At 37.6% G+C, this 21,208-nt stretch overlaps 1 protein-coding gene across 3 annotated transcripts in view; it reads right to left on the reverse strand.

The window, feature by feature from the left end:
- Nucleotides 1-1,533: 1,533 nt before the first annotated feature.
- The window catches only part of lsamp (limbic system associated membrane protein), a 702,186-nt gene continuing 682,511 nt past the window's right edge, over nucleotides 1,534-21,208 (reverse strand). For all 3 annotated transcript variants that reach the window (XM_059331470.1, XM_059331469.1, XM_059331467.1), the window contains 2 exons: nucleotides 11,524-11,672; nucleotides 1,534-6,903 (listed from right to left, as the gene is read on the reverse strand). In XM_059331470.1, the coding sequence (XP_059187453.1) occupies nucleotides 6,806-6,903; nucleotides 11,524-11,672 (247 nt within the window). In that variant the 3' untranslated portion in view covers nucleotides 1,534-6,805. The remainder of the gene's footprint in view (nucleotides 6,904-11,523; nucleotides 11,673-21,208) is intronic.

The raw sequence follows: 21,208 nt of genomic DNA on the forward strand, positions 1-21,208 counted from the left end.
ATGACTTCATTATAGTCTGTTTACACATTTTAGAGCATAGTTTGTCCAGAAAATTAAAGGAAAAACACCATATAATGGGATGTCCAAAAATTGGACCAACATTTTTTTTAAAAAGTCATAGTAAATAAAGTATGTCAATTTTTGTCAGAATTGGTCAAATTTTAAAATGCCTTAAAGTGCTGAAAATGACTTTATTATAGTCTGTTGATACACATTAGGGCATCGAAAAAAAATAAATAAATAACGGGATATCCGAAAATTGCACAACTGGTCACATTTTAAAATGCCTAAAAATGCTGAGAGTGACTTTATTATAGTCTGTTTATATATATTTGAGCTTAGTTTGTCCAGAAATGACAGAAAAACACCACATTATGGGATGTCCAAAAATTGGACCAAAACAAAAAAGTCATAGTTTGTCATTTTCCGTCAAAATTGGTCAAATTTTTAAAATGCCTTAAAGTGCTGAAAATTACTTTATTATAGTCTGTTTTTACATTTTTGAGCATAGTTTGTCCATAAATGACAGATACACCATATTATGGGATGTCCAAAAATTGCACAAAAAAGGTCATAGTATAGAATGTCCATTTTTGTCAAAAATGCTCATAGTATAGAATGTCAATTTTTGTCAAAAATGCTCAAATTTTAGAATGTCTTAAAATGCTGAAAATGACTTTACTGTCATTTCTTAGAACATTTTATTATGATACTACTATACTGTGAAATATTTAATTACATTTTTATTTTCTGAGCATTGGGGGGTAGTGTACTGTGACAAGGCCCCAGCTCTGCCTGAAAACACTTTTGCCTATATAAAATGTAACATCTACTTTCTGCTTTTTGCCACAGCACTGAATAAATGAGCACTCTTCATTTGCCTTGTCCTCGCCCACATTTTCCCAGCTGGTGTGGGGGTTTGAGCTGGGAACTGTGCAGCTACAGGCATGTTTTTCTAACCTTTGACTTAGCTACATTCCCTGTTCGCTTTCATAGTCAGAGGCTAATAATGATGCAGAATAATGTGTTTGCGTCCTCATTTTGCCAAATCCCACAACACAGTGGGGTCATCTCTAAGTGTGTTATGACATCTTGTGGTGAAACATTTTACTGCACCTCCCATGGCAGTATGCAGAACAATGATGTGGCAGTGATCACATCACTCTTACCTTTCTTACACGGCACATAAAAAAGTGAAACTGGAACGTTCCCTTGGTGAGGAGTGGAGTCTCAGCTGTGTTTCTTACACTTTCCGAGGACAAAATGTCTTCCAGAGAGAATACAACAATACATATATTATTTTATTTGCATGTTACATGGTGATAAACACAATTGTACCATTTAGATTCTGTGTGGTCCAAGCAATCTCCAAAGGAAAAAAGAAAAAAAAAAAAAAAAAAAAGAGGTTACTTGCCCCAACATCTCAAGTCACATTCAAATACAGAACATTGAATTCAAACAACTTTATTTTGTGTTATGAACATTTTCTCATATACCATTATTACATATCAGGGTTTTTTTTTTTTTAGAAACTTACTGCAATTACCTTATGCCATAATAAAGTAAAGTAAAACAGAATAAAATGAAATAAAAAAGGGACATTGCTGCATTGTAATCCATGATTGAATGTTGATCTCCTGTGACAATGGAAAGGGAAATACAAACGTGATAGTTACATTTGCTGTTTCAATCTTTAAATCTTTAAATGTTTAGTTGTATAAACACGATGTAATGGATTTGCTGACTTTACAACATTCTAGTGTAGAAACATCACACTGTATATACACACAGAGGAGGAAAAGAAAACAAGAAAGAGAATCTAAACTTAAAATAGAAGGTTACAACCGTAACCATAGCTCAACGGAAACAAAAGAATTTGGCCAACTCATCATGCCTCATGTTAACTTTTCAGGTAGGTTAATTATAATAATGGACTCAATCAGTATCGCACACGCACATACGTAAGCCAGTTTTGTACAGTGAAGCGATGGGGATGTTTTGAGGCAATGCTTGATAGTAAACGAGTTAGCTGTATCTACAGTCTTCAGTAGATATCCAGGTCTGTCTACAGGGGAGTTGGTGCTGTGTCCATAGGCTGGCTATTGGTCTCTATGAGCAATGGAAGGACAATTTCACTTATTTCTTTCTGCTTTGTAGATAAGACAGAGCTCCATGGCTTTTACAGAGGTGGTCTTAGTATTAGTCAGTGCTTACTGGCTGTGTTTAACCTGCATGGACACACTTTTACAGCTTAAGGATAAAAAGTTTAAACAACGACAGTTACTGAAGCATCCTTTAAAATAAGATTCCTCTACCCACCATGCATTCCAAGCAGGTTAAATTAAATGCCAAGAACAATTTGGAGGTATTTGACCCTGCACTGGTAGTCGGTCAGGGATCCTCCAGCAAAAAACAAGTTAGTTTGTCTGAGAGTCTGCCCAAGGCTAGCCTCGCTCTGCCCTGAGTTTTTTCTTTTTGTTTTACACATATATGACATGAAGTGAGACAGACAGACTGACTGAAATAGACATGTAGCACAGACCACTCTCATGCAAACTGATCATGAAGAACTATTTTCATTCACTTCTTACTACAGTAAGGAGATAACTGCTGCTGACAAACTAGCATCCTCAAGTACGCGCTATAGCCAAAGGGCTAAAAAGCAGGAAGAGTCTGCAGAAATACCAATGTAGTACAAAAACATCAAGTTAATTCAATGTTGGAATGGATACACCAGAATGTTCAGCTGTTGAAAATCAATATCAATAAAAAAGTATGGGTAAGATGATGGCAGACTTCTTGTCACATTCTAGGCTGAGAAATCTGATTGTTAGATTCATTCATATCACTTTATGATGAAAATGAAAGATGGATTATCATAAATGTATGCATGAAGAAAATTAATTGATGTAGAGTTCATGAACTACCAGCAGTGTACAAGAATCAATAGTATCTCATGCATAAGTTAATAAAGAAACAATATGTTCATTAATGCAAGAACTAATGGATCTCAATCATTTTGAGTTATCAGTTAAAGAGAAAGACCCAAAAACTGATCAACCACAGCTAGTGATGTCTGAATGAAGCCTCATGAACCATTAGTTGTATTTATTGACCCTAAAAGATGGCAGTTTTTGTTTTTTTTAAAGAATAAGGCTCAAGGAATGGTAATTGAGTGTGCTTTCAACCCTTTGTTGAACAAAAATTACATCTAGTGGGCTCAGAAAATAAAATACAATGCTCCATGACCATTTGGCCACCACTCATCACATGTATTCTGTTGAATTCCAAGTGTGTCATCATGACTAGGTCAGTATTACTTTTTTATGACTCCGTCATATTTGTTGGCCTTCAAATATTTTTTTATACTGATAAATGACACATGATTAATATTGCAGTATTAAACATTTATTGCATATGAATCAATTATCTTTGTGACCCTTGTTACAAATTATTTAACAATGTAAACATGTTATGATGTATCTTGTGTCTTTGCCATACATTTTAATATGTAACATGGAATGTTAAAATAACTTTGTGAGATTTGAACTATAATAAAACTTTTTCTGTAAATATTATTTTGACTTAGATACAACTTTTCATGCTAATTGGTTAGTGAGATGGTTGATTCATAAGCAACAAATGGTTAATATACCACAATTAATCATGTTATTTATTAGTGTTAACGACTTTATTTAAAGGATGTCAAAAAATTTCACGCAGTCAAATTACCAAATGTTGTAAATGTGATTGTTCACATAACATAACATAACATAACATAACATAACATAACATAATACAAATGTGATGTTGTATCAATGAAGTCAATTTGAAGTGCCTTAAACTGGCATTATTTCGCGACTTGACTGGCTGCAAAAAGAAGTCTGATTGTATAGAAGTCTATGAGACAATTATCCTACTTCTCACTTGATTTATTACCCCGGTAAACATTGTCTTGATGCACTTATGGTCTCAATCGCTAGTTTGAAGTCTTCATAATACAGCATGATGTTAGATTTTCTAAATGATCCCATTTAAAGTCTTGCTCTGTCTTGCTCAGCACTCGGATTCAAAGACACTGTTGGCTGTTCCTTTTGAATAGTGATAGCCCCTTGCTAACCAAGCTAACTAGCTAGCACTAGAGTTAGCTGATGCCGTAGCATCATCTGATCTGTTCTGCACGTATACGGGTTGCACAAAACAACACGGCAGCAACCAAAATGCTGAGTCCACAAACCAATGGTCTTCCTAGGGTCATTTGAAATAAAAAAATATTCAAGAAAATAAAAAATTATGCTTAGTTATGATTACAACACTTTGAATCCAACAGAATGCTGCACATTGCTGTGAATGGTCAGATATTTGGCCTGATCCTTTAATCGCAGACTGGAGAATAAATTCTTGCCCATTTCTGATAGTTCATAAAGTACTACTTGGATGAATGTATGCTTTATTCATGATAATTCATGTCCCCATACCATAAAGTGTTACCAATGTAGTTTTATCTGTTTAAATGCTTCAGCTTTGATTGGAATTGTGTCCTGCTTCTACCGTCTTGCCCACATGAAAAATTAAACTGGATCAGATGGCATCACCAACACGAGAAAGTCACACAGCCATGACCTCAGAAGCATTTACAATGAGAACACTGGGGACAATTTCTTTAATGTATGACAAGGATGACATTAATTACATGTGTGTTTTACAGTACTATCTCAGCCGAGTGGTTAGAAGAGCGGAGACATAAACACACATCCAGTCGTGGAGCCGAGCTGGGCACTGGAGTCTATTAGTTACCGCACAGTAGGTCAAAATAAATGGCAAAAAAAGGCAGCTAATAGTGCACCAGTTTCAGCAATTCTTGTCACAACAGGAATGAGCCGTTTCCTGAAAGAATTGCACTGTTTGAAAGGTCTTTTACAAAATATTGACACATTTATATTTATTTAAGCATTTTTGTTCATAAAGAAATTAATTCAGTTATTGAGATGAGAAAATTTGCTGTCGGACATGTCACGTAATGGTATTATTTTATTAAAAATGCCCTTCAGCTCAGTGGCCTTGGTGGCCATTGAGGGGAATACGAATTCAGTATTAATTTGTTTGCTGCTCTCATCTTGAATTCTTGGTATATGGCCGAGCTAAACATGGCATCCCATTTCCTATAACACCATATATGCCAGCACTTGAATCATCTCAAGGATTGGTACAATAATAACTGCACAAAACTATTCAGATTTTTTAAAAACATCATTTTTCTAATGGGCTTCGGTTCACATGATAGAGCAGGACGGCCAGTTCAAGAGATCTACGAGTTATTCTTCCTTTAACAAATCGCTACCCTATTCAGAAACATGGACACATAAAATTTGCCTTTTCATATACATTTGAATAAGGACATTGGATTCAAGTATATATATACACACACACAACTAAAATGAATGAGGTAAAGACAGAAAAAATAACCTCAATATCAATATATTATGAATTTTTCTGTATCATTTCATATTAAAACACGCATACTTCTTTGAAAGAGAAAAACTAAAAATTAAGTCATTCATTGGTGTCATACATTTTTATCCAAATTCCAGCAGTATAGAAGGATGACCCTAAACTAAAAGCTGTATGTGGTACAGATTTAATGCAGCTAAATGCGGTGCAGCCTGCTGAGGAGCAGAGACAAACTGCACAGTATGGTTGGTCGGTCGGTCGTCAAACAAGCAACAAACTGCAACAATTTTCTCTGTTGTTTCCTGTTGTTACAGTGGCAGAACAAGTTGTCTTATCATAGAGAAATACAAAATTTTACTATGTACATCATTATAACCTACGGTGTTTCTTTTCCTGCTGCAAAAAAAGAAAAGAGGGATTCTTTTGGAATAAAGGCGAGTGGTTGCAAAAGCCACTGAATGAAGATGTAAGTATCCGTCAACAGATAAACTAATTTCCTCAGGTTTGTAGTCCGCATGGTTTAGCTCGGTAGGATCGAGTCGATTCTATTTACTGCATCCTGGATTTCTGGGCTCGGCAGCAACAACCTGCTGCATCTAGAAACAATGTTATTGATTGGAGAGACATCTGGCTAATGATCTCAGTCTGTGTTTCTGTCTAGTAGCATCAGATTATGGTAGTACAGACATTAATAACAAGCTCTATTCTCTTTGCTGTATTTTCCCTTTTGATCTCTGTGTGTGTTAGTCTCAAATCTATATGGATATTTGGCAGATACTTTGCATGTTGCTCATTAATGCACTGGTTAAACACTCGGTTAAATCTACAATTTAAGTTAACATCTATGGGAGTAAGAAGAAATATAAGTTATGTCTTCAGCACTTCTAGAGACAAATGATTGTTGGCCCTGTGAGCAGGTGCCTCTGCTTTCCCATGAAGACAAAAAATACAACAAATCCCAAATCCCCGTTCAGACCCCAAAGACAAGATATAGCAGAAATAAAGAAGTGCATATGAATCAAAAATGCAATTCTTTAAAAGAGCACTGTTTGCTTGTTATGTCCTTCATTTCACTGTTTTTTTTCTGTTGTTCTTACGACATTATTCTCATAATATTCTCCTTTTCGTAATATCTAAGCAGTGCTAAAGAGCACATAAGGTTTTCGTATCATGATGCAAACAGTCTGGGGGTTGGGGGGTTGGTAGAGTTGGTAATAAGGTAGCAATAAGGATGTCGGTGAGTTGGAGAGAAGAGTAGGAGGAGGAAGGAGGAGGAGGAGGAGGAGGAGGAGGAGGAGGAGGAGGAAGGAAGGCCGGGAGGGGAGGGGATAAGAGGAAGAGGAGGGCAGCTGTATTAACACTTGAAGAAAAGGCAGGCAAAGCAGGCCAGCAGGAGCCACAGTGATTGAGATACACAGGCAGAGCCGTTGTTATCTCGACCTGTCCCGGGTCCTGCAGAGAGGGAGAGAGAGAGAGAGAGAGAGAGAGAGAGAGAAAGAGAGATAGAGAGAGAGAGAGAAAGAGAGAGAGAGAGAGAGAGAAGAGAAGAGAGAGAGAGAGAAAGAGAGAGAGAGAGAGAGAGAGAGAGAGAGAGAGAGAGAGAGAGAGAGAGAGAGAGAAGAGAGAGAGAAAGAGAGAGAGAGAGAGAGAGAGAGAGAGAGAGAGAGAGAGAGAGAGAGAGAGAGAGAGAGAGAGAGAGGAGAGAGAGAGAGGAGTTAATGCAGAGCTCTCTTCTCTAGGAAAACCTATTCAGATGTCATCAAAAAAGGGACGTCAAATATCCACCACTTTGGTTTTCTTGAGCATTTACACATATAGACATTTTGAGAGTACTGTAGAAAAAAATACCATGACTTCTGAACAGTAATACCACAAACATATACCACAAAATATATTTGTCCAGTGGTGGAAAGTAACTAAGTACATTTACTCAAGTACTGTACTTAAGTATAATTTTTTGAGGTACTTGTTCTTTACTTGAGTATTTCCATTTTATGTAACTTTATACTTCTACTCCACATTTTGAGGCAAATATTGTACTTTTTACTCCACTACATTTAGCTGACAGCTTCAGTTACTATTGAGGTGATTATCAATTTAAAGTAATTCGACCTTTTTTTTTTTTTTGATTAAACCTCAAAACAATATAATAGGTAGTTTAAATGAGCCCTACCTTTAGAAAATTAAAATGCTGTTTCCATAAATGTATCAATGATAATAAAAATAATATAATAATATATTTAGAAAATATAAAACAATCCGATTGGGTCCATTCTGCATAACGAGTACTTTTACTTTTGATACTTTAAGTACATTTTGATGCTGATACTTTTGTACTTTTACTTCAGTAAGTTTTGAATGCAGGACTTTAAGTTGAAGTGGAGACATTCTGCCATGGAGTATTAGTACTTTTACTTAAGTAAGGGATATCTGAATACTTTTTCCACCACTGCATTAGTCTGGTGCTATAAAATAAAGTAGTATTTACATATGTACTTCATCTGAGCCAGTGAGTACAGGCTTTGAGAGGTATTTGGTGACATCTGGTGGTCATAATGAGTCATTGCCTCCCTTACTGCGATGGAAGCTCAAGCCCAACTCATACTACAAGGCCTTTTCATACCTACCTTGTTTTGTTCAGACCTTTTCAATTTGATCCGAACCAAAATTACAGTAAAACCTCTCCCTTGCTGTGGTCAAACAAAAAGAAGTGATCATGGTCTTGAGCAAAACAAAAGAATGATTAAAAAAACAAAACAATAGTTAACCTATAATAATGCATCATAATGTATTAGTTAAGTTAGAGGTAATACTTTGGATTAAGGTTCACATATTCCTAGGCATGTATGCATATTGGCTCATTATAAAGCATTTATTACCGCCGTGTCTTGCATGACCATATTCTACGACTACAAAGCCATTCACTGACAGTTTTCACTCAATAACCTCTTTCAGTAAGTGCGGCTTATCATAGTAAGGATAGAGGCTGTGTGAATGAATGAAATCTTAACCTTGACCTAAAAAAGGTCGTAATGCCACAAGAATAGTAATATTTCCTCCGTAACAATAAATATGCTTCTTATGTAGCCAAACACAGAACTATATGTTTTCTTTCTAACTCAGAAAATATTCCCCATTATAAAGTAGGTCTGGCTCATAACTTCATTAGTGGTTTGACACTTCTTAACCCACATAGGTTCCCTTTTCTAAAGAAGCCTCCTCTTCACAGGTCTACTGAGGTGCACAGGCACTGTTCACATTCAGTGGTAGAGGAACAAAGTCAGCACCAGCAGAACTATCTCTTTTATTAATGGACCACTTCAGAGATTTTCAGACACATCTTGTTTCTTCAAGGCTAAGAACAAATGAACCGCCTCAACTTTCTGTATAATTTCGAGCTGACAGAGCTTTTTGGAGTGTAAAGGATCACAAAGATTTTTATCCACATTATGCATTTGTTGTTCGTGCCTATATAGTCCCGACAAGTACTTTTTTATTCATCACTATTCTATATATGCACATGCTCCTTCTAGCACCTCACTGACCTCACTTTATAACAGGGGACATATTCTGACTTAAAAAATACCTAATTTAAAGTTATTTGAATAGAAGTGGTGTACATTATCTGAAAGCTGGGGATTGGAAGATGAATCTGAGATGCAACCTACCTACCTCAACCTATTAAGGTTTATAATGGTTCAGAACATTAACATTTGGCTTTCTGAAGTCCATCTCCAGCTCAACTATGTTCCATAAGTTGTTGCAGCAAGTTTTGGGTTGATACCACTTGATACCCACATATGCTGCTGAATTAGGCCATTTATTAATATTGAGAATGGATAAAAATGGTCAAAAAACCCTCCAGAATATAACACCAATATACCAAGACCTTTGGAAAAACATAAAAAATCCATTCTGTGATTCTGTTTAAAAAACTTTAGATATTTTGGAGATTTCTGTATTTTCAGCGATTGGATGATGTGCACTTCTGTTCTCTAAACTGCTGCGAAACCCCCTTCTGTCAAAATACTGCACATACTCTGATTGCCCTAGGTATTTAGTCAGTGGTTGTAAAGTTTCATGAGGCTGTGATTATCCTAGATGTCACAGCAGCTCATTTTATACAGTGAGGTCAAAATGGTAAATGGTAAATGGAGTGCACTTATATAGCGTTTTTATCCAAAACGCTTTACACTACACACTACGCTCATTCACCCATTCACACACACATTCATACTGGTGGCCGAGGCTACCAGGGCACACTGGTGCCACCTGCCACCATTGGGAATACATTCACACACCAATGAATGCAGCATCGGGGGCAATTTGGGGTTCAGTATCTTGCTCAAGGATACTTCGACATGTAGGCTGCCATGGTCAGGGATTGAACCACCAACCATGAACTGGCTACTACTGATGACTAACATCATCCTACATGAAGAAAACTGGGCACTTTGAATCCACAAGAGTCTCAGCTTTACAGTGACACCTAGTTTTAAGTGTTTAAATGACTAATAAAGAGCCATTATGCCAATATTTTAATGGTGAATATAAACTTTTGACTGATGGAAATAAATGTTTCTGCTATTTTGTACTGTATCATGCTTTGTATGCTGTAATGTTACTGTTGTGTGTATCTTGCAACGTTTCAGTTGCTTGATTGTAAAGTTGGCGATCTCAGAAATGAACTTCTAATGAACTATCTAGCAGCTATCTGGCTTTTCAGTCAGCCATTCAATGGATTCTGACAGAAACCACCCAGCATGCACCCATAAATGGCCACTTTAAATCCATGATGTTGGCTTGGTGAAGGTCAGACTTATTGAGGCCACTAAATGCCTAAAATGTGTTGATGTCAGTTTATATAAAATGCATTTTAAAATTACTTGAATAAAATTTCTCATACCAGTATTTTGTATTTTATTTCAATGCATTGATGAGCCAGTGTTAGTAGTAAACACAAATTTCAGAAGTAGTTTATATTAATATTTTGTAACAAGATACTTGTATTGCATTGTACTTCTTCCCATCTCTGTTTAAGTTTGCTTTGAACACTACCTTAGTTCACCTGTATGACAGAGGTCACCTGGACATTTGTGCAGGCTGCAAAATATGACTAATATTTATGTTTAAGACTGTCCCCTGCCGCCATCTTTACATAGTAGTGATGATTGACAGCGATGTGGAGTTTAAATGGCGAATATCACACTTGCGGTGGGAGGGAGGAGAAGTTAATGAAAGAGACGGCGGACTATTACCCAGAAGAACTGGGTTTATAATACATGTGAAAACAAAAAGAAAACAACTAATTACGTAACTTACATTTTACGTAATTTCCGTGGCTCACAGTTGGTGAATCAGTTGTTTTTTTTTAATGTAACTTACATTTCTTACTTATCTTAATGGCTCATGTGGTTTACGTCACCCTCGTACTTCACTTTCAGCATTTACGTACATTTATTTACTGTTTAAACTTTTTTGTAACGCCTAAATCTAGGTCAGTGGTTTTGTAGTCTACATTCACAGAAAATGTAGCTTTCCTTTTTACAACCGTACCCGTACGTGTATGTATAATGACATGTGATATTTTTAGAGCTGCTAAATGCATGCAATATATGTGTCGTTATGGGTGGTATCGTTAAGGTTGGAGACCTTGCTGCTCAGCCACATTCCTGGATTTCCATGAGGGTTCAGATACTTCCTCTCATGCAGAGTTGAGAAAATGACTAAAATTACTACACAGCAGGTTTTTTCGATCATAACAACTTCCAGTTGTTCAGCTTTTGCAGTAAAATTTAAAGAAAAGCTGAAGAATCTACAAATATGTTATCTTGAGTTTCCTTCCTACTGATTTACTTTCATTCAATTAACACCTCAAAGTTATTCAATCTCATCTTGAAACTCACAGAGATTTGAATGATACTATAACCTTGAGTATTTCATATTCATTACTATGTGTGTCATGAAGTATAAAATCCCTAGATGTGTCACAATTAAATCTGAAGAGTTATATCTTTTTTAATTAAACAAACAACTTTGGATTCAGTGTGTGAGCTTCAGCAGTTTACTCACTATAGAGGAAAACGCTGGCGTTCTGGACACCCAGTCGGTTCGAGGCCACACAGGTGTAGTTCCCATAATCCTCTTCGGTGACGTTGGCAATCATGAGAACAGTGGTAGTGCCAAGAATCTGGATATTGATGCCCTGGGCATTAGACAGCCTGGAGAGGAGAGATAGACAAGTGAGACCGTTTTAAGTAAATTGCAAAGTAATGAAAATCAGAGGTCTTTAAGCCAGGAGGGAGTTAGTGACATTTAAGGCAAAATAATAGAGTCTGCAGTTTATGTGCGGGTAAAGGAGACGGGAGACTTCATTAGAGGTTAATCAACCAATAAAATATGCAGATATTTCACCAAAAGAGAACACACATTTTCAGTTTCCTGAAAAAAGTGTGAAATACTTCTGGCTTCTGACTACATCACAACCTCACAGCAACACTTTTTGTAACATGGCTGCTGGTGTTGTGATATCCCAGAGGCTTGAGTACATACCGTCACACACACTTCGCATTTCTTTACTTCTTCATGAATAAATTATGTTCTATTTAAATACAATTAATGTGCAGATTCTGAAAAAAAGGAAGAAACTGATAACAATATTAATAGAAGTGTCTGTGTGTAATTACTATGTGTGAGTAAAGTTCTAATAGCTAACAATATAACAGTGGTGACACTTTCAGTGAACCGACATGACACTGTCAGTGTAGGCGTTGATTGTTAGAAGGAGAAATAATCCTTTCCCATTTTGGAACAAAACAAAAAAATCATTAATAGTTTGACAGTGCATTTAGCAAAACAACAATCCTTGACCTTTTGCTTTATGTGGTGAGCAAGAAGTTTATTTTTTCATTTAACTCTGCAGAAATGTAACAAATTGTAAACATGACAAAACAGCAGAGTGCAAATGTGAGATAAGCATTGCTTAGAAAATATGTCTGTATGGATCTCAGAGGAGATATTGTACTTTTCACTGCACTACATCTATCATAGCTTCATTTACATTTGAGATTACATTTTATACATTTTATGCTTCCCCCAGTAGAACGGGGTTCGTGTCCTGCATGAAAACAAAAGTAAATGACTTCAGCAGTAGCTCACGGTTTGTGAATTATGTTTTTTTTACGTAACTTCCATGGCTTACGGCACTTACGGCATTTCTGTTATATTTTTCTACTGTTTAAACTGTCTTTTATAACGCCGAACTAGGAGTTTTTTTGCCCTAAATCTAGGTCAATGGTTTTGTAGCCTAAATTCATAGAAACTGGAGCCTTTTTAACAACCATGAACCGTACGTGTATGTATAATGATAAATTATTCCTTTAAGCGTTCTTGGTTAGGTTGAAACTGTGAACTTTCACAAGCACTTAACATAAAGCAATTATGGAAAACATATTGCACAATGTATGAAAAAAGGAATAGAGAAATAAAAATCCATATCAGTTATTTTCTGCTACTATCCTGTACAGTTCTATACAGTTGGTAGTTCAGTTCGACGCGTTGTTTATACAGTGAATATAAGAAAATCTAGTTATACAGTGGTGCCGCTTCAGAGTCATGTTATCTCATTCTGATTCTGCTTTGTAAACACCTTATATGGTACATTGGTATTTACACAAACACACATGTAGAGTATATATGACAACAAAAATATGTGCACACATGCAGACCAGCTCTGCTGTTTTGTGCTGGTGGGACATTATTTTCACATATAACGTACCACTAGCATGTAATTTGGTGTTCAGAAGCTGTGGTCATTTCATGTAATTTCGTGAGATCAGGTTGCTGATAACATTAAAAACTGGTGGAACCATGCAACTCTCACTGACAGCAATGTAACAAACATATGATAATCTTACAGAATAGGATGCATTGCTGTAGATTAAACTACAGGAGTTAAAATTAGAGCACCAGTAAAATGCAACACACTAACACAGCAGCAAGTACCTACCAGCAAGTAAGTACTTTTCATACTGTATGACTATATACATTTTGTTCGTAATACTTTTTTTTTTTTTTTTTTTTACTAAAGTAAGGTTTAAATGCGGGGTTTCTACTTGTAGTGGAGTAGTTTAATTAAAGGGTCTTAATACTTCTACCACAACTGATGATCAGCTTGTCTCCTATAATTCTCTTTTATTTCTTTCATGTCTTTTGTTGTCATCACACAAACAGGATCGCTGAGAGATTAGTATGCTGCCGGAGTCCTTCCCTGCACTTCTACGAGTCTTAATGACCACCAAACTTCTGCCAATCAATTATGTCAACCTTGAACCCCTTTCAGCACAAATTAATCAATAGGATTCGCTGACTCAGGCTGTGTACCTCACTGATGAACTGCTCCTTACATCATCACAACTAAATAAAACTCTTTTAATAACACCACCCGCATAATGGAATCTGCTTGTTCTGAGCTGATTGAACCCTTTCGTATCATGAATGAGGTGAAGTTCATTTAAGGCGCTTCAACTTAATCCTGCTTAAGTCCGGGTAATGTGGTAATCGGAATTGGAGCGGGGGAGCGAGAAGTTTGTGCTGACACATACTTGGCTGATAGAAAGTATTAACATAAAAAGGAAAAACGCACATCATGGCACAGCATAATTTGGCTCACTGGGGAGCGGGGAGACTTGATAAAGTGCTGAGGTTCTTCCCATAGGGACACCTTGGGAACCGTGACAGTGTGCGTGTGTGTGTGTGTGTGTGTGAGTGAGTCTGAGAGCGCTGAGAGAGGGCACCAGCAGTGTCCCTTCTTCATCTAAAAGCAACCCCCCTTCCAAGATAAGGCTAGCAGCAACAGATATATTCTCCAGCGTGCCTTCATGAGAGGTGACTGCACTATTAAAAAGGCCTGCCTGCCCACAGAGCTTGCTGAGAGGCCCAGATAATAGACAACACTACAGGGAGCTGAAAGCAAACAGCTATTTTTACTATAGATTACAGGGCATGATTGTAATGCAGTAGCAGGGGAATAAACTGACCCAAACAGGTCAGAAGAGAGAGAACTCTTTCAGATTCAGGTTGGACTTTTATTTTGTTTTTCTTCACTCACATGCTGTGAGTTCAAATGCCCCGCAGCAAGAAAACTGGAGCGTAGAGAACAGGAGACCAGATCTCTAGGCCCCCAACGTGCGTCTTTCTTTTCCATTAGCATTTATCGAGCTCGACATTTTCTGCTGCCCATTTTAACTTTTAACGTGTTTGGCACACGCAGATCTGCAGCCGCAACTTCTCTCACTTTTGATTTCGAGTTCATCCTCAAATATGCCTGTGTCTCTGCCAGCTTCCTCATCTGGCATAATAGACTGGAATACATTATCAGGGGAAGTTGGCAGAAATCGTGCATGTCTACCTTTTTTTTTTAGAGGGCAAGTTTTTCTCATCATTACTCTATTATACTTGATGTTCTTCCTCACAGGCAGAGGGCAGCAGTGCTCTAGCAGATATCTCCCCTGATCCCTTCCTGATGCACAGAGCCACTCTGTTACATTAAACCCTAGATTGAAATGATTTGACCCCTCTATTTGGTGGAGGGCGACGAGTGTGTGCGCACAGGGACGCGGTCGCAGGCCGGCAGAGATGAAAGACCAGAGCAAATCATCAGATGGACAGATTTGATTCTGCAGTGTGTGGGAGCATCTAAAGTAGGTTATCACTGCCACAGAAAGTGACAGGCCTGTTATGATTCAAGGCCGATGATAAATGAAATCAAGTGAGAGTCCTGCTGAGACTTGTAACCCAGAGATGATTGAAAGCGGTTCAGTGTATGTGACAGCCATGCATCAGCTGACAAAACAACAAACATATCTGTCTATCATGTCAGCCTGCAGCTCACGCTGGATCTTCTCATATTGTAAACATGGGTGGGGTTATTTACTGCACAGAGACGGTTGATTCTACACACATAATTCTCAAAATGTACGTGCTTTTATGAATTATGGGATCATGGGAGCTACAGCATAAAACTGGACAATATTGTCTTGTGCAGCATCAGATTTGTAGCTTCTCTATTTAAGAGAATTATGGCCACATATGAAAAAAATCTGATATTAAAGTCAGAATTCAGAGAATAACATCAGAAAAAAGTCAAAATTCTGAGATTCAAGTAATAATTATAATTTAAAGTCAGTTACGAGATTGAAGTCATAAAATAAAGTTTTAATTATGAGATCAATCAGTCAGTATAATGAGAATAAAATCCTACTTATGAGATTTAAATCAGAAGTGTAAGTTTAAAGTTAGAAGTACGAGGATAATGTTAGAATTATGAGATTTAAGTAATAATAATTATGAGATTCTGATTTTACACTGACTATATTCCCAGAATTCCGAGAATCATAATTCCGAGAAGGAAGTTAGAGTTCTGAGCTTGAAATCAGAATTCTGAATTTGAACTCAATTTGATTTGACAAATCAAACGTTCCATCTCTTTTGGGTTAAAATTACAGAATCATTGGAGAAAAACAAGGCTGAGGTGGCAGGCAATTTACTGTTCGATCCAGATTCTATTATGGACCAACGAGTGAGAAGAGACAAACGGAGCAGTGAGGGTCATGAGAGCAGGTAGTAATATTTTTCATTTATGAACTTCTGGCCAGCTGCTCTCGGATCATGATGTATCGGCCTCTACCGAGGCTAATTGGGTGTCTAAGCGCCATGGAGACTCTCAGATCCTTGGTGAAGTCAAGAGATGCTGTGAGGCAATGATTCATTTATGTTTCAGAGGATCAGGTGCTCTTCATCAGCAGAGGAGGTCGGTGTTTTCACGTGGATATTAAGGTTTGGTGTGGTAAGCCTCTCCAGTCAGAGGAGGAGAGAGGAGCACGCTCTGCAGCACAGGATGTGTTCACTAGCTCGTGCCAAGCAGTTTGTTCGAAGTCTGAAGTGTTTACTCCTTCAGTTTGGTTTGTTTGGGCAGGTGAGAGCGATGCTTTTCAAACTTGGCACTAGATAACTGTAGGAAAAAAATGCGTGCCTCGATCCTGTTCCAAGAGAGCTGCGGTGTGATTTGTTTGGGGGAACAGAACCCACCAAGAGGAAATGAGAAGTTAGAAGTTGCCAAAGAATCAAGGCTTTATTTCAAATATGTGGGGATGTCAGGAAATTAATAAACCTGTATAGGAGTAGTTTTAACACTAATTTACTTACCTGACATAAAAAAACAAACAAAAGCTATTAAAATATTATGAAGGATTAAGGAAAACAATTAATCAATGTCAAATACAGCGAGACGTTGCAAAGATAAATCCTGCATCTGCTGGGTTTCAGTAATTAATATATGAAATATGACGGTTTAGTTTGTTTGTCAAATTACTATTAAATGAAGGGATTAAAGATGGTTTAATTCAACAAGGTGCCAAAGCTAATCAGAAAACATCAGTAAAACTTCTAAAAATGTAGAAATGATCAAAGTGTCTGAGACTAAAAGAACGGGAGGTGAACGGGAGATTCATTCTTACATGTCTTAAAAAGCACAAATCAAGGGGATTATGAATTTGTAAGTTGTGAGTCCAGGTGTCACTATCGGCCAGTGTTGGAAGAAGTATTCAGATCCCTTACTTAAGTAAAAAGTACTAATACCACACTGTGAAATAACTCCACTCAAGTAAAAGTCCTGCATTCAAAACTTACTGAAGTAAAAGTATAAAAGTATCAGCATCAAAATGTTCTTAAAGTATCAAAAGTAAAAGTACAGGTTATGCAGAATGGACCTACTCGGATTGTTTTATACATTCTAAATATATTATTAGGTTATTTGTATTGTATTGTATTTGTATTTTATGTAAGCAGCATTTTAATTTCCTCAAGATAGAGCTAATTTTAACTACTCAATTTATGTATCTTGATTTTCATGTCAAAAGTTACAGTCTGTCAGCTAAATGTAGTGGAGTAAGAAGTACAATATTTATTTTATAAAGGAAATGTTTATTTACACGTCTTTATTGTGTGTGGGGAAAAAAATGTAATTGTGTAATTATCAGACATCAGACATTTTTCATTTTTCAGCCCGTGCACCCATGGGGGTCCACGCACCACACTTTGGGAATCCCTGCTCGAGGGTGTCACCACATCTCTGTGGATTTGTTTTGGCTTCTTCACTGACGACATGATTGTCATTGACAAAATGGCTAATTCAGTATTATCACAAAGCTATCTAGTGCATATTTAACTTTAGCTGCATTTCAAATTGTATACTTTATCTATTTTACTCTTAGTACATGTAGTTACCCTTTCAAAGTATTAACTGTTGCATGCAGTATGCATATAATTGGGACATAAACTTTATCATAACACAGCACCTTGAACTTTGACCCTCTTGGTCATACATTATGGCGTCATATCTGAGTCAAAAGTCGCGCGAGCGATAACACATGTGCACGCGCATTTATTTCGTGTCACGTGGCACTTTTTTGATCTTCGCGCACATATTCAAGCAACCGAGTGAAGCAGCTTCTCCCCCGTGCTCACTCGCGGTGGAGCTCTGCTCGCGTGGAGTGAGGAGTTTTGACACATTGGGTCGCTTGCGGTGGAGCTCTGCTCGCGCGGAACGAGGACTTTTGACACATTGGGGGCGGGGCCAAGGCTGACTCCGGGCCTCTTATGATTGGTCATTTTCCAAAAAGTCCTCGCTCCGCGCGAGCAGAGCTCCACCGCGAGCGACCCAATGTGCAAAACTCCTCGATCCGCACGAGCAGAGCTCCACCGCGAGCGAGCACGGGGGAGAATCTGCTTCACTCGGTTGCTGAATGTGCGTGAAGATCAAAAAAGTGCACGCGCAGTTGAAATCTGCGCGCGTGACACAAAATAAATGTGCGTGCACATGTGTTATCGCTCGCGCGACTTTTGACTCAAATATGATGCCATAATACATGCTTGCGCAGGAGATTTTGAGTAGGAACATCCAGCATGCTGGTTTTCTGGCATACTAAGTAGCAAGGTAATATAGGTATTGTTTCAACTAAATCATGGAGCTAAGTTGTCATTTCTGCTGGTTAAAATCTATATTTGCTGGCTAGAACCAGACTGCTGTTGTTTACCTCTGTTTGAAACAAAGAAGTCAATTTTTTTTAAAAATAACAAAGAAAAGTGGTAAACTGGCAATGTACCTGTTGCTGAAATGGAAATCTTGACAGCAATCCTGACTAATATATTTCTTGATTTGCATGCAGATGTCAGGGTGTCCGCCGATAACCTTTGTGCTTCTGAGGTTAAACTGATTTTGCGGGAGCAAGAGCTGAACAATCAGGTAAATAAGACACAACAGGCCACAGTGCATTAGCTTTGATTCTTGGGGAGGGGACTATGAAATTAACTAGCCAGGCAAAGATAAATGATATTATTATGGTGCATTAACATCATCATCCAAGGAGAAAGTGCAATCACACTTTCCCCTGGCACAGAGGGAGAAGGGGGCCGTGGATAGGCACAAAGCCAAAATCCTCCAGGGGACAAAACAACTGAGATAGATGGTGGTTGGAAACAACAGATAATGCAAAAATATTTCAACAACCATAAATCTTGCTTTTGGAGCAGTGGTGTGATAGGCCTATTACTTTAGAGACCATATCTGTGATAACACTTGTGACACTCCTCCAATATTTTTCTCCTTTCTTCAGTGAACTTTTAGTGCTGTAGTTTGGGTGGGAGTGAAATTGCAAATCATGACGCTCTGCGTGTGCAATTTTCTTATCATTAGGTGTTTTTGTTTTTTTTCTCGATTGAAGGCAGTGTGTTCCAAACCTGACTCAGGTGCTGAGTTTTGCTGCAGATTGCGGATTCTTTCTGGTTATTATGATAAGTGTTGAATGGAAAGACTGGGCCGCTGTCGCCTTTGAATATCATTACACTTCCATCCTTTTCAAGTGTTTTCCTGACACATGTGACACTTAAATTGATCGCTTTTTCACTGAACATCTGTGTCTGGTCACACGGTTTGAGATTTCACAGGAGACAGTACACTCTCCTGGGACAGCTGATTTCCATTTCAGTGGAATTACTGTGTTATGAGAAAAGGGTTATTGAGATTTTCACTGACTACAGTATATAAATTGCATGCAGAGGGACACACAATCTGTTCTCCTTTTTCTCTTCTCAAAAGAATATCACAGACTCCGCTGCTGTCTAACACAGCTATGTTCATTTAACAACGGAATTACAGCCTAGTGAGTGATTAAGTGGGTGATTAGTCATTATCAAACTACACAGATGATGTCATCAAATTAACATTGGGAAGTGACAATGGGACCACTGTGAGGGCAGACTCGACAAAGGGATCAAAGAGATCCATTATAACCATGGAGTGAAATGATACAGAGGAAAGCACTGAGGAAAAGTGATGAAGCTGCTGCCTCGTTTGGGAGACGAGGTGAACTACTACTCTGGAGAGAGCATAAAGACAGTGTCTGACCCAGGCCTTTAAAAAAAAAAAAAACTCAAAAGGCCTGCTTATTGAAAGAGCTCAATGAAATCCTGTTGTTTAACCCTCTGAACCCCTGGCCATTTCAGGGCAATTTTTGCTCTTTTTACATTTTACTCACTGTGGCCTTGTATTTCACTGCAATACATAAAATCTATAAGTCCTGCAGCTCTGTGGAATCAGCAAAACCATGGCTAGAAATGTAAACAACTTAAAAATGTCTTCTGTGCAGAATAACACAGTTATAATAACATAGATCATAACATTCGTAACCTATGATCAACTCAAAGACTGTTAGTAAGTTCAAATTGTGACAATAATGTCTGTCTTTACAGTTTCTTTCGACCATGAACAATGTATTTTTCACAATTAAATCATATGTTCTGGGGTTCAGAGGGTTAAATACAGCTTGGAGATTCATGCCCTTACAGTACGTGCGCAGGGAATAGTGTTGCTTTTTAATTTAGAAAGCAATGCTTTTCATTAATTGCTACTTAATTGTGCTCACATTAAACAGCCTTTACAGCTGTCATGGTCATGCCTAAGTAAATTCAATGTAAATCTCATTATTTCGCCTCATTATTTTGTATTTATAATGCCAAGTTGGCCTCAAGGCAAGTCAGGTCAAGTCAGTTTAAGGTTATTACTGCAATCTGTCATCATATGCATGTTGCCAGAAAGATGCTTTAGCTGCATTAATTATCTCTCATCACAAATCAAGATGTTTCAATATCGAATACAACCACGTTAACCCTAAGGGCTGTACATAGTCTGGTACAAACTTTTCCAAACTGCTGCCATTCGTTTACAGTAAAAGCTTTTGTTGTGAAGGCTTCCCTCAATGACTTTGTTGTTTCCAGGAATCTGATGTTTCAGGGAAGGAAGACTTTCCCTTCTGGAAACATTACAGGAGGTAGTTACAGTAATATAGGAACTTCAGAGCACAAGGGGCGCCAGCATGGACTCTATTGTCTGACACTGGTCTGGTAAATAGTAATGACGTCCAAATGAACCATTTGGACCATTATTTGTATTTGTTGACCCCACTAAATGGCACTCTTGGTTGAAAGGAAAAGGCTCAAATGGCAATCCAGTGTGCTTTCAGCTTTTACTGATCGCCATCTAGTGGGCTCAGAAAATAAAGAAAATGGTTCATGAAGATTCATTTGGACATCACTAGTAAATAGATTCATAAAAAGTTTATAAATTATTATTATTTTAATTTCCGAAAATTGAATAGTTTTGGACATACAAGGTTTTTGCTTGACTCATGTACATATTTGT

Source organism: Centropristis striata, chromosome 4 (assembly GCF_030273125.1).
Source record: "Centropristis striata isolate RG_2023a ecotype Rhode Island chromosome 4, C.striata_1.0, whole genome shotgun sequence".
Lineage (NCBI taxonomy): Eukaryota > Metazoa > Chordata > Actinopteri > Perciformes > Serranidae > Centropristis > Centropristis striata.